This window comes from Candoia aspera, chromosome 8 (assembly GCF_035149785.1).
Source record: "Candoia aspera isolate rCanAsp1 chromosome 8, rCanAsp1.hap2, whole genome shotgun sequence".
In the NCBI taxonomy this organism is placed as follows: Eukaryota; Metazoa; Chordata; class Lepidosauria; order Squamata; family Boidae; genus Candoia; species Candoia aspera.
In genome coordinates this window covers 54422942-54437854 of record NC_086160.1, presented here as the reverse complement: position 1 = coordinate 54437854, position 14913 = coordinate 54422942, and the positions used below count along the sequence as shown (strand labels likewise).

The 14913-nt window shown below is 34.5% G+C and overlaps 1 protein-coding gene across 2 annotated transcripts in view; it reads left to right on the top strand.

Annotated features, from left to right (window-relative positions):
* The window catches only part of SEC24B (SEC24 homolog B, COPII coat complex component), a 45234-nt gene extending 30807 nt beyond the window's left edge, over positions 1–14427 (top strand). For both annotated transcript variants that reach the window (XM_063310055.1, XM_063310054.1), the window contains 10 exons: positions 741–864; positions 2015–2173; positions 2859–3032; positions 3250–3360; positions 4580–4755; positions 5436–5573; positions 7444–7548; positions 9550–9642; positions 10551–10654; positions 11048–14427. In XM_063310055.1, the coding sequence (XP_063166125.1) occupies positions 741–864; positions 2015–2173; positions 2859–3032; positions 3250–3360; positions 4580–4755; positions 5436–5573; positions 7444–7548; positions 9550–9642; positions 10551–10654; positions 11048–11162 (1299 nt within the window). In that variant the 3' untranslated portion in view covers positions 11163–14427. The remainder of the gene's footprint in view (positions 1–740; positions 865–2014; positions 2174–2858; positions 3033–3249; positions 3361–4579; positions 4756–5435; positions 5574–7443; positions 7549–9549; positions 9643–10550; positions 10655–11047) is intronic.
* The last annotated feature ends 486 nt before the right edge of the window (positions 14428–14913 follow it).

Below are 14913 nucleotides of genomic sequence, written 5' to 3'. Positions count from 1 at the left end.
TTTTTTGCCTGTTTTTATATTTTAGTTATATTTTATATATATTATTAATATATTAATTATAGTATATTATATATATAGTAAATATATTAATATATTATAATAATTATATATAATATTATAATATTTTATTATTTTATAATAATTATATATATATATATATATTATAATAATTATATATAATAATTTATTACATTATTTTCTCTGAAATGCCTAATAAAATATGTAAAAAATAATAATTAGAAATCTCAGAATGCATAATATATGTCTCTCTACTATGTAAATATTTTCTGTTGAAATGTGGTAGCAGCTTATACTCAAATAGATACAGAGATACAAATCTACAGTGGTACACTTGAAGTGATGCTATAGGAATATTCCAAGAGAAATGCTTTTGAAATCATAGAATAATGTAATTAAGGTTTCTCATCACTATTTAGCAAAGAAATATCACTATCATAAGCAAGTATGCCAAATATCTCTATGCCTTAACTATACTATTGAATTCATCAGGAAATATAATAGGTCATATTTTATTTATATATAATATGTTATGTTTCCATAGATTTTTATATAGCTTCAGCTATTGGGTGGCTTAAAATTTAATACATAAATATATACATAATCCCAATCAGACATTAACAGTGCATTACTATTTAATCTGAAAACATCTTAGATAAGCACAATTAATTTTTTTCTACTGTATCAGTAACCTTACTTTGTTGTTGTTGTTGTTGTGTTAGGTTGTTCAGCATCTTGGTCCTGCAACTGATTTTTATAAAAAGTTGGCACTAGATTGTTCAGGGCAGCAGACAGCTGTGGATTTGTTCCTCTTAAGTTCACAGTATTCTGATTTGGCTTCTCTTGGTGAGCAGTATTAACTTGCAGTTACTTCACAGTTTAACACTTTAAGGAATTTTCTATGTTAATCTGTCAAAAAAAATTCTAAAGTTCCAAAACATGTTTGCTCAGATCTTGCATTAAAAGTACATGGTAAATACTTCATGCTAAAATTTGAAATATTGTAAGGAATGCCTTCTCATTTTTAAATCAAGATTTTTTTTTCTATATGTTTTCTGTGTACTGTAGGTTACCTCACCTACCTGATAGGTCTCATGTAAATGACCCGGCAGGCTTGTTGTGAAATGTGTAAAGGAAGCCCTACTGCATTAACTATTTTGAGTTCCTAGGAAAAAAAGGCAGTATATAAGTATCATAAATAATTGGAATAAAGTAAAACATCTAGCAAAGATGCAGATGAAGCTGTTACTGTACTTTGCAGCATAATTGTTACTTTATGTTGATGCTACAGTCAAGCGGATATTGGTTAGAGTGGTGTTTCTCAACCTCAGCAACTTTAAGATGTGTGGACTTCAACTCCCAGAATTCCTTGGCCAGCCATGCTGGCCGGGGAATTCTGAGAGTTGAAGTCCACACATCTTAAAGTTGTTGAGGTTGAGAAACACTGGGTTAGAGGTACTTTGGATTTTGCTTGGGCATGCTTGCTGTACCTGTCAGCAGCCCCTTAAGGGAATACCTTTCCCTAGGCATGTGCTTCTTTCAGGAGCTGCCAGTGGGTACAATGACCCCATCCCAGCTCTGGAGCACCTTCCCCACTTAGATCCAAAGACTGCATGCTGCTAGTATCCAATGTGTATAGTAATACCTCAGAAGATTTTAAGTACAAAGGAAAAATGCAGTATGAGATGGCTGAGTGAGATGCTACAAGAATTAAAATTGGGGAACCCATACATAACCCTAGATACCATCTTTATACCATTTGTTCCTTGCAGCTGTTCTTAACTAGTTTCATACATTATATCAAAAGTCCTCACCTGATTTTCTTCAGAAAAAGACTTGCATAGCTAGGACCAATCTCAGATGCTAAAGCATTTCCTACAAATACTAGAAAATTATTATTTTCTGCTTTCCAGATGATGAATATTTGTTTTAAAAATAGAAACTGGGTTACCTGTATTGAATGGATGTTGACTGTTTTTTTCATCCTCCCCTAAAGCTTGCATGTCCAAATACTCTGCTGGATGCATCTACTATTATCCATCCTTCCATCATATTCACAACCCTATTCAAGCAGAAAAACTGCAAAAAGATCTTAAAAGATACCTTACACGAAAGATTGGATTTGAAGCCGTAATGAGAATAAGATGTACAAAAGGTATTGTAGAGATTTTGAAATAAATTTAGCTTGAATATGCCAATACCATTTAGAGCACGTATAAAAAAATGATATGCTCTGATACACAGAGAAATTAATTCTATAACCTGGATTGGAGTGCTTTTGGTTTTAAGTTTAGCATTATTTGAGCAACTCTGCAAAAAGGACTTTTGAAGGCTTATGCATCCTTGCCTTGATTATGATTTTTCTAGTAATTGAACTGTACTGAGGTAGCATACCTATTTTTTCAGGCTTAAAATAAAGCATGCCAGTATTCTGGCTGTCTTTCGAGTGGCATGTTTCTTCATTTTTAATTGTTTGGAATCAAGGCAAAAGTTTATGAAGTTTGCTGGGAGTGTTTGGTTTGTTTTTTTGGTCAAGGCCACTCTTACTGCTTGACACCATTTTTTCCCAATGCTGCCCTCAATTCTTGCAATTCCTTGTGAATTCTTTTCTGTCATGCCTGGTGGGGTGGTGGTTTGGGGGGCAGAGGAAAGAATGGGTCAAGTTGCCCAAATGTTTCCTATCACCAGTACATATTCTATATTAAAGTGTGGGTGGTATAGCCTGCAACATAGTTTCTGGAGAGAAAGCACTGTTAAACTCAGATAATGTGCCAAGGCTAATGTTTATCATCCACCTTTGTTATTTGAATATTAACTGAAACACTGCCTTTTACTTTTAGGTCTTTCCATTCATACTTTTCATGGTAACTTTTTTGTGCGATCTACTGATTTGCTGTCCCTTGCAAATGTCAACCCCGATGCTGGATTTGCAGTACAGATGTCCATTGAAGAAAACCTCACGGACACATCACTAGTTTGTTTTCAAACAGCACTTTTGTATACTTCCAGCAAAGGTAATTTCAGAGAAGTGTAATAATTGTTTTTAATATCTCTTCTATAGAAGAAGACAAAAATAGAGAATGATGGCTTTAGCAGTAAGTGTTTCCTTTGATTTGAAGTAGCTGGCGTATTGCCCTTATATGACTTGTAAATAGGTACTTTTCAGAATAAACGTTTTGGCTCAGAAATAAAAATTGCATATTTCTTACTGTATGATTGATCCTAATACAGGTGAACGGAGAATTAGGGTGCATACGCTTTGTTTGCCTGTAGTGACTTCCTTGACAGATGTTTATGCTGGAGCAGATGTACAAGCAATTATATGCCTCCTAGCTAATATGGGTGAGTTGAAAATGAATGTTCAGATACCATGCTATTTTGCAATTAAAAAGGCATATATTTAAACAGGGGTAGGCAATGGGAAGGCACCCTTCCTCTTTCTGCCCTGCAGAAAGCCCTAATTATCTGCCCTACAGATTACAGGGGATGACGCGGTGGCGCTGCGGGTTAAACCGCTGAGCTGCTGAGCTTGCCGATCGGAAAGTCAGCAGTTCGAATCCATGTGATGGGGTGAGCTCCCGTTGCTAGTCCCAGCTCCTGCCAACCTAGCAGTTCAAAAACATGCAAATGTGACTAGATTAATAGGTACTGCTTCGGCAGGCAGGTAATGGCGTTCCATTTAGTCATGCCAGCCACATGACCACAGAGGATGTGTCTACGGACAAACGCCGGCTCTTCGGCTTTGAAACGGAGATGAGCACCTCCCCCTAGAGTTGGAGAGGACTGGACTTAATGTCAAGGGAAACCTTTACCTTTACTAGTCAGTGATACTATGATCACTATTTACATCAGAGAAAAATAAGCCCAATTTTTTTTGGCAGGGGGAACGGGGTGATATTGGGAACTACAGTAAGTGCCCTAAACACCTGCCATGATTGGAGAACTCTTTCATTCCTTAATCCTGTGCACAACTTCTCCCACAATCGTCTATTCCAGGGAGTTCCTGGGGATGCAAATGGGGTGTTGGACTGCCACCTGCAGGTTACAAATGGCATACCAATGTTTTAAATTTAAAGGAACTATTAAGAATGCCTAGTCTACAATTAGAAAACAATGGTTAGTAACTGTATATTAACAGCTCATAGTCTTGAATGTGTACAGTAGGTAACACAACTACTATAAAGGCAGAGAATAGATCCAATGAGTCGACATAATGCTAAACAATAACTTTATTAATAGCAACATGCTCAGTTGGTAAAGAGCTTAAAACTTCAAATTATTTTATTTTACAGTTACTAATTAAGATAAAAACATAAATTACAAGTTATTTATACAGTAGATCTTTCTATTTTTTCTAAAAGGGTTTTAGATAATTATCAGATATTAGGTGTGTTTCCTTCAAACCAATATAATTTAGTCTAGAGGATGTTCAATATCCTCAAAGCTACTTAGCAAAATGAAAATGTGCTAACAGAGTATTTATCACTGTACTGGTATACTCTCATTGCCTCTTTAAATATGTTTCCTTCGAAATTATTTGCTGCTACTTCATTTGCCACAGCTGTGGATCGATCTGTTTCATCAAGTTTGTCAGATGCTAGAGATGCTTTAGCAAACGCTGTCGTAGATTCACTGTCTGCATATATGTCAACAGCATCAAACCTCCAACAATCTTCTTTGATTGCTCCAAATTCTCTCAGGCTGTTTCCTCTGTATATTTTGGCTCTCTTCAAACAGGTACCTCTGATAAATAGCAATTCAAAAGAAATAAATGTTAATTTTTTAAAAATGTATTTTATTTTTCTGTCTTGCCTTTATTATTTTTATAAATAACATGAGGCAGCGAACATACCTAATACACCTTCCTCCTCCTCTTTTTCCCACAACATCAGCCCTGTGAGGTGAGTTGGGCTGAGAGAGAATGACTGGCCCAAGGTCACCCAGCCGGCTTTCATGCCTAAGGTGGGACTAGAACTCTCATTCTCCTGGTTTCTAGCCCAGCACCTTGACCACTAGATCAAACTGGCTCTCAGTTCAAAATATTATATCAAAATATGTTTTGATTACAAAAATGTGATGACTTATGGAAATGCATAGGTTGAATACCATATCTTTGTAATTTTGATGTTTTTTTTGTAAAGTAGAACAAATAACATGCATCAGTTTGCTTAGCTTTCAGAGCTTTTAAGGAGGTAGAAAAATTCTGTTGTTACTCATCAAAACTGTACTTGTAATCAGTGTGTACACTGTTTTATAATAACAGCTAAGAGATATTTAAAAGTTTGTGATATATGTCTGCCATTTAAGTGGGAAAATATTCTGCCAAGCAGTTTCTTATTTAGATGTTCTTAACCAAGATACAATACAATACAAAACACAATATTTTTCTATTAATTGTTTTTGTATTTGTTTTACAGAAAGCTTTTAGAACAGGCACAAGTACACGTCTGGATGATCGCATATATGCTATGTGCCAAATAAAAAGTCAGCCTCTGGTTAATTTGATGAAGATAATCTACCCCAGTTTATATAGGATAGACAGGCTTACTGATGAGGTATATTTGTGTGTGTGTGTGTGTGAGAATATATATATGTATATGTATATGTATAGTATAACTGTTACTTCTGCTAGACAGAGGTGGCGCGCCCACTGCTATCTTTACTCTAGTAGCATCTTGACTAGCTTCTTGGCTAGCTACATAAACTTCAGTTGCTCCACTGTATCATACCTAATTCATTACCTAGCCTTGAAAGACTTGCATTGAGTCCTAGTGTATTTTGTAGCACAACTCAAAACACTGGTTCTAAACTTAAAAGTTGTATCTAGTACAGGATCTAGGTATTTTAAATTAGGATTGTGCTTGAAGCCAAAAAAAAATATTTTTTTTCTTTGCTCAGAACAAAACAGCCACGCACCTTTTGAGTTGACTGTATTACAGTGGAACAAATTTGAAATTATTTGAGTGGTCTGTATTTGAGGAAAGAAACTCGGAACATTTCAAGTATTTTAGCAATAGGAAATAATAGGAACTGAAAACAATTTCTTGTTCCTCTTTTTTTGTTTTGTTTTGTTTACTTCAGGGCCCCAAAAGTAGGTGAGCCTTTGTTGCTACCAGCCTTTCAACCTGTGGAAAATTGGCCTAGGTGATAATTGTTAAAATCCTATAGGAAACAGTGGAAACACAGATCTGCTCTCACCAACTACATTTAAGAATCAATTAACAGAAAAGATCTTGGGGTTCTTTATTTAGTAAAGAACGCTTTTTAATCATTTAAATAAATCTTGAGGAACACATGACTAGAAATAAAGAGTTAATCTCATCAAGATTTTATCTCATTTAGAATTGAACAATATATTTAGGCCAGAAAATAAATCAGGCAGGCAGGCATAAATTTTACTCTGTTTCCTTTGTTTAGCTGCTTAAAAAAATGAAAATCTCTTGCAACAATAAATAGAAGACTGTAACAGTGTTTCTCAACCTTGGCAACTTTAAGACATGCGGACTTCAACTCCCAGAATTCCACAGCCAGCAAGGGAAGACTGGCTAGGGAATTCTAGGAGTTGAAGTCCACATTTCTTAAAGTTGCGAAGGTTGAGAAATACTGCCATAACATAACAGTAAAAATTTAAAAAATACCACTGCAGTTATTGCCTGATGCTTTACAACTAGCAAACAAACCTTAAATGCATTCTGAAGTTCATTGGTGCAAAAGATCAATCATACAAAAGCTCAGCAATGATCCCACCAAACCAATACTCAGTCTTAGCATTTTTAAATGAATCCTGAAAGTGGAGTTTCAGTAGGATACAAGTACATCACAGTCCCTAAAGCTCAAATTAACATAGAAGGCTTTGTATGTTTTAATGCATTTTGGAGCTCTGTATCAAGAGAAGATTGAAGTATGCAGACTATTCAGAGATAATCTCAGTTCAGAAATCAGTCATATCATCACTGCACACAATCTCAGCAGCAGTTGCCATAATTGTGTATGAAGTACAAGACTACAAATGCATCCATGCATCTTGTATTGTCCAATAAGGTACAGTGCAATGTAATGCAAGCTGTTCACCTACCTGAACCCTAGTTTCCTCATAGCAGAGAACTTCAGGCAAGCAGTCCTGAACAGTCATCCTCTGTCTAACCATGTGGTTAACTGCTATTCTTCTTTGAACATTGCATTCCCACCCATCCTATCTAAATCAGTAGGCATCATGGGCACAATTGATCCCTTTGTTGTACTGACCAGTCTGGAAAAAGTTTGGAAAAAGGTGTCACAGTACTCAGAACAGTTGAAATGCTTGAAAGAGCAAAATTTTGTGTTATTTTTTTAGGAACTTGGGATGAACACTCACTGCCCCCAGTACTGAATTATTGCAATGAGACTGAATTATATTGCAAGTTTAATTGTATTGTCCTATTTTAGGGTGCAATACATGTCAATGATAGAATTGTACCTCAGCCCCCTCTTCAGCGACTGTCTGCAGAGAAGTTGACGAGGGAAGGAGCTTTTCTTATGGATTGTGGATCAGTGAGTTGCCCACTTTCAACTTTGTTTTTCATCTGTTTGTATCCTGGATATTTGAAATGTGTCCATTAGGGATAACATTTGAGACTTGCAGATTTCTTTACCTTGTTATTAAATGTAACTCATTAACCGTTCCATCATTGCGTCAACCTGTCAGTATATCATATCAGTCATGAACAGCTGTTTTGCGTGGAAAAATTTTCAAGGCCAGAAATTTTTTGGGAGGGCTGAGAAAGACTTCAGTCTGAAATCCTGAAAGCTGCTGTCATTGCTAACAGTAGTGATTATACAACAGACCAGTGATCTGATTCATTTTTTTAATAGTCATTTTATTAAAAATTACAATTGCAAAGACAAAAACTAATACAAAGTTTAAAAAGAAAAGAAAAAATAGAAGGTACAGAAAAGAAAAAAATAGAAAAAATAGGAATATAGTAAATAAAAAGAAAAGAAATATATAAAGAAATGACTTCCCCCTTCATCACAAGTATAAACAATTTTAGTAACTTGTCACGTTCTCTTAAAATATAACAAATGATCTCTTCTACCCATATCTCATTTCTTTATCTATAAACAAATCCTTAAAGCCTCGTTGTTTCAATCCTGATGTCAGCAGAACTCCATTAAAGGTTACCAGAGATGATAACATGCATATTTTAGCCTTGATCAAATAAACCAACTTTATATTCCTTCCTTTTACTTTTAACAATCTTGATCTTTAGTCCCTTCAAATAATGTCCTAGAACTTGAATTCTTTTCATTTTTTCTTTGTCCCTTCTCACAAAATTCTTCAAAGCTTTAACAAGCCTCTTTTGTAAATCAATATACGAAAATTATCCTGGTCTCTTCATTTGTTATTTGTATATCCCTTTTAATTATTAATTAAATAATTAATAATTATTTCTTAATTTCTTTTGTATATCCAGTGTAGCATCTTTTCCCATATCATTCTTGTAGCCTGTCATTTTTAAATCTACTTCCAGATCAGTCTCAATCTTGTCAGGTAAAACTTGTTCCTCTTCTGTAACAGCTTTTAAACACAGTCTGCCTATAGAAGCAGGCACTCTTAAAATTAACTTCTAGATCCATTGTTCAAAACTATTCTTCAATATGTCCAATGTTAAAATATTTTGCTTTGTTCTGTATTAGTAAGTGGAGTTTGAGAGTTCTTCTCCTTTAATTGTAATTTTTAGTTCCTTCTAGTTCCCTCTAGTGTCCAACCTTCAAAGTCTCATCCTATGATTTTTTTTTAAAGAATTCAAAACAAAACATTTTCCCACAGGAAGGATTCTTAGTATTAATTCCAAAATCTTATTTCAAATCCATCCAGACCCTTAGTCTGTTTGTAACTTTCCAAAATCAAAGTTCTAATCACCCCTTTGCTGCTTATTCCCTCCCACTCCCCAAAAAAGAATTTTTTTAAGTCCTTAAACTTGTATTTAAAACTTATTTCAATAAGGATTGAAGGAAGCTCACCCACTGTTTTCAGACTTGTTGATCCAAAGGTTCCTAATAGCTAAAAAGCAGTTAACAAGCAATTTCCTAAAGTGATTAGAAAAGGAAGTATGTGAACCCAATATCCTTAAAGGTGCCGACCATGGTTTGAGAGAAGATAGCTTTCCCTCATCTCCCAGAGCTCTAAACCCGCTGGAAACAGCTGTCTTGCAGTCTCCTTGCAAGGAGCAACTGTCTAGAGCATTTGTGGGTGATCTCAAGTCTTCTCCTTGTCCAGAGAGGAATTACAAAGAACTCACCAGCTCTTCATTCTGCCACTATCATTGGCTGTACTTTTAGCAGAGCCATATTCAGTCCACCATTTCTTCCCCAGAAAGCCTCACCAGTGATCTGATTCATGATACAGCGGTTTCCTGTGCTCCTCTCCTCATTATCATGCATCCTTAAATCCATTTTAAGAAGTATTTTATCCCAAGAAAATCTTGATGACTTCACATCTTATCAAAGAAAAATGTATACTTAAGTGACTTTATTTGTAACACATTCTAGATCCTCTACATTTGGATTGGAAGGAGTTGTGATAATAACTTCATTAAAGATGTGCTTGGATATCCAAATTATTCGTCAGTACCTCAAAAACTGGTAAGAGCTGATTTTAAATCCAGCTAATATTTCTGAAGAAGCCTTATCTTCATAAACTAAACATACAGTACATTTGTTTTTACAAGGTGCAGTTTGGGCTATATCCTCTATGTGGTACATGGCCTCAGTTATTTTTTTTTTACTTTGATACCTGCTCAAAGGACTGATGGAAGTACTGTATTTCACACTTAGAGGCATTAATAAAGTTCCAAAATAAAAATGTAATTAATGCCTCTAGGTGTGAAATACAGTACTTCAATCAGTTCTTTGAGCAGATATCGAAGTAGAAAAAATAAAAACCTAGGACTGCTACTTGCTGGTTTGCTTGTGATTTTTTGCAAGTATTTGCCGTTCTAAGATGGGTGTGAAATCATTACATCTCCATGTTTATCAGCTTTTACTTGTAGCCCTTGGTTAGGTTAAAAGTATAGAAGATAGGACAGAAAATGCTTTGCCGGGAATATGCAATCTGTAAAGTCCCTTTCTTTGTAATTATCTGTTATGTTCATGAAAAACCAAGCATACTTATAGCCCTTATAGAAATATATACAATATGGCTATAAATGAGTCATGTAGTGCTGCATATGAAATAGTCTGGGTGGTCCACCCCTCAGTCCTTTTTAGGGCTTGCCTAATTTTGAGTCCCATCTTTATCATTTGTTTTCTTACTTAGCGTGTAAATAATTCTCACTGCACTTTGTTTACAGAGAGATGGCATTTAAATAAGATGGAAATATAGGATAAATGTAAATTACATTTTTATTTGAATTGTTTTGGTAATGTAATAAATAAAAATGTCTCCGAGGCTGTTTTGAATATCTTAAACAGCAACATATTATAAGTGTTTAATTTTACTGTGATGTGCTCCTTTCAAGTTTAAGATGATAAATGACATTTCATTTTTCTAGACACAGCTTCCAGAATTAGATAATATTTCTTCAGAGAGAACCAGGTCCTTTGTATCTTGGCTAAAGGATAGTAAATCTTTAAACCCAGTACTTCAAGTAATTAAGTAAGTATTCATATATAGCATCCAAAAGGCAACATTGCTTATATGAAATAGGGGGTCTCCTAAGGGAAACTGTTCTTTGAATAGTTTTTGAAAAGAATGTGCACAAGAATGCTATCCATGTTTAATTCTATAACTACTTGACAGGTTTATAAATCAGAATATTGTTTATAAGGAAGTAATTGGCCAAGCGTTTCCTGATCAGTATTTCTGAATGGCACAAGCCTATCTGTTATGAGGGCTTGAGGATCGGTAGGTAGGAATTGAGAGTGGTTGGTGGGCACGAAGGGAATGACACTGGAATTATTCAGAACATTTACCCAGCTTATTTCTATCAAGTATTGAATCTTGCAGATAATTTTTATTCCACTCCCACCCACCCCCTGTGCGTTTCAGGGATGAAAGCCCAGTGAAGAAAGACTTTCTACAGCAATTAGTTGAAGACAAGACAGAGGCTGCATTTTCTTACTATGAATTTTTGCTTCACATTCAACAACAAATTTGTAAGTGAGAAGAAACAAACAGAAGGGGAAAAACCCCTTTATGGACTTCTTATCCAAATGTCAGCTGTCAAAGAAGCACACTGGAAGTGATAAAACCAAGCATAGGGTCTTCAGCATCCATATACAAAGACTTTCAGTTGAAGGGATAAAATACACTTTTTCAGATGGATTTTACAATTCTGCTTCTGTATAAAAATGATGGATATGACACAGTAGTACTAGTATGTTTTCAGTTGGTTTTATATGCATTTCCAGTAGTGCAACAGTATGGTGTTTCTGCTTATTTCAAGCTGGTGAACATATGTGGCAGTGTGGAATAGTATTTCTTAATGAAATCTAAAATCAGACAGTCTCTTTCTCAACATCTCATTTAACAGCCTTTCCAGATGATCTCCAGCAGAGATGCCAAAAGGCAGTGCTCCATGTTGTTTATATCAATTTGTAAAAGAGAGAATTCACTTTTGAAAGCTTCACCATTTTCTCTGTGAAGACTATATACAATTTTCATACAACTTACAAAATTGTAGAAATATGTATAATGTACAGAAGTGTTAACATTTGTAAAAATACATTTTTTTAAGTAACAAGTATGAATTTCTTGGTGGCCTGCGGTGCTGGTGGTTCAGTTAGAAATCACTATCTCAGTTAAATAATAAGAGTTGGCTAGTGCATATTAAAACAGATCTAAATCCACATAGGAAAATGCAACTTTGTAATTCATTTAATCAGTCCTTTTATGTGGCTTTATTTATGATCAGCTAATTAAAAGTATTTGCTTGATCATGTGTTTTTATCTCTATGTGATTACTGCATTTTAAACACCAATTCTGAATTTGTTGTGCTGTATTAAGGAATGTTTATTACTTTAGAGAACTCCAGAAAAGGGGTTAGTGGGAATATTGAATTCAGATTGGGGATATATTGGCTTGTGACACTGACTAGTGGTAGATAGTGTCTCTTAGCCTTAGATTACTTTAGATACTTTTGCAACATTTTAGGGTTCTGAATTCTTTGTTTTCTCATCCTACCACCATAAGATGTTAAAGAAAAACCTGATTTTATTTAAAGATGGATGTTTTTCCAGCAAGTGATCCACATATTTGCCTGTATTTTTCCTTTTTTTAAAAGTTAAAGCCTTTATGCACATACTGTCTAAATAGGGCTATTGATTACAAATTTGCATTTCATTTCTTAAAAATAATTAGAGCTATAGAATAAGAAATTTTATTTTTAAAACCTCTTCTTTTTTAAAAAGAGATAACAAGCACTAATAATTTCTCAGAAATATCTGTGTCCCAGTATATTTACACATGTAACAATGTGCTTATGCAACAAAGTTGTTCTATTACTTTGTGATTTTAATTTTATGAGTAAGCAGTCCTGATGCTACATTTTCAGTGACTTTTACTAAAGCATGCCAAAGGATTTCTCAGATATTTCTGGCATATTTTAGCTATGTATCAAAGTATGTTGCATCAGAATAAGAAGCAAACACCTAATACTTTAAACTTAAATTATTCATGTTTTGAAGAGATAACATGCCTCAAATATTTTGATAAATATATTGACTGAAAATGTATGTTATATGGAATCGTAAATGTGTCAGATACATTAAGTGTGATTTTAACAATTATTTTTGAATAAATTCTTCTGGAGCTTAGTACTGAATATTCAGAAACATCCAAAGCCATGATGTATGGTAGATGATCTGTAAAACAATACTTAAAGTTTTATTCTTCTATATTTTATATATAAAAATTGTCATGAAAAGTACATTTGAGCAGTATTTTGCTTTGGATAAGGTGTTTGCTACCTATTAGTTGGAAAATATTTAGCACTTGTAATCCTTTCTCATACTTCAGTATAACCAAAAGCATAAAGGTGGATGAGTTCAGGTAAGTGCTATATACAATTACTAGCTGAAATTCAGCATCATAAATTGTAAGGGTTTCTGTAAAGAGAGCCCATTCAGTGGCTTGTAATTAAAGATAAGGAAAAAAAGGATTGATCGATTGTCTTAGCTTTCTTTATGGTGCAGTCCTATGTCCTATACCATATTCTACTCAGGAAAACAATGCTCCGTTGAATTCAGTGGTAGTAGCTCCTCATTTAAGTCTATAGACTTGTTGCCTCAATTCTGCTTATGCAATTTCCTTTACCACTTTTACTAGTTTTTAGATGGTTATGCAGAAAAGATCAAAAGTTTGTGATGAACAGCTTTGGTAAGTATCTCAAGTCAATTTTTTCAACTTTCTCCATAATTGATAAACCAAATATTTAACTAAAATACTATACAAGTTGATCAGATGGAAGTGGAAAATGGTGAGCCAATATCAACTCATTGGTTTTGGTTTGTAGCATGCACTGGACTAAAATGTGATTGCCCAGTAGATTGGGCAAACCCAGCCTGTATGGTTAGTTTATGGTTAATCGGTTAGTTATGGGCCAATTTCATGTAAGCATGTGCACACAGCCACTGCCTTAAACACAATTTTGAAAGTTAACCCTTTTTTAAGGATTCTCTACTTAATTGATTCTTGCTTGATTTGAATGAGCAATATTTTAGTACTTGTAATAAGCATGTTGACTGTTCAGACCATGTCATACTGTATGTATAATCTTATAATCCTCATAACAATGCTAGGATGGTACTATTTTCTGCTAAAATTGTAAATGTGAGTGAATGCATAAATGAATCTGGAAGATAGTTCCTCCTGCTACCATAAGAGTCATCAGTTCTGTTGCCTCTCTGGATCATTGTGACTGAGGTGATGAATTTATGCTTTGTAGTGATATGCAGTGAATACATTCATATAGGCAGGAATGCAGACTTTTTTGGCTTGTTAATCCATTAGATTGTGCATATTTAGAGAAATTACATAAGCAGCAATATTTGAAAGAATTCTTAGTTGAAGCTAATTAGGCTCAAGCTAGTTTACTCTCAAACTAGTAAATTTTATTTAAATCCAAATGTATTGGTTTCACTGATGTAAGTCTGGCATAATGGAGGACAATCACTATCACATTACATGTGTCGATTTAGATGTAAAGGAGTATGTAGTAATAATTGTATCTTAATGGTAAAGTACCTTGTTTTTTGTGTTTGAAAAGTATGTATGCATAAATCAGCCATGTGTGAAGCTTGTGCAAGTCCTGAAATGGAAATACAAGTATAGATATTCAAGCTGAACTGAGCTACTGACTTTATTCTCTGTATTGAGACAAGTGGAAGGGTTAAGCTTGCATATTAAAGAGAATCTTAAATGCCACTTATTTATCGTGCTCTTTTTCCAAGAGTTTGGAGTATACATGTTTAAGCTGAAAGTGACTGGTCCAAAGTCAGCCCTGAGTTATATAATTAAATGGGGATGTGTCTTCTGCTTTGCCTATTCTAACTAATGCATACTGTAGTGGGTTGAGAATATAGATACATAATGTGTCCCATTCTCTTCATCAAATGTTGCTCGCAGTTAGTAATTCCAGCCAAAAGTATAATGCAAATCTACCTCTCACCTTTTTGGAGCTAGTGTGTGTATTTGGAATTTTGTGAGCATATTTGGTTGTCACAATACACTCATCAGAAAGCAATCTATAGACTATATGTATCTACATTTCAGTCTGGGATTTTTCATATAGATAAGCATTAATTTATGACAAGTGAATCTAGTGGATGCAGTTTTGAATGTGAATTGATCAAAGTAGCTGAAAATACAGTATAGCTGTCTTTGTAGTGGGCCACACTGGTTCAATAGAATATTT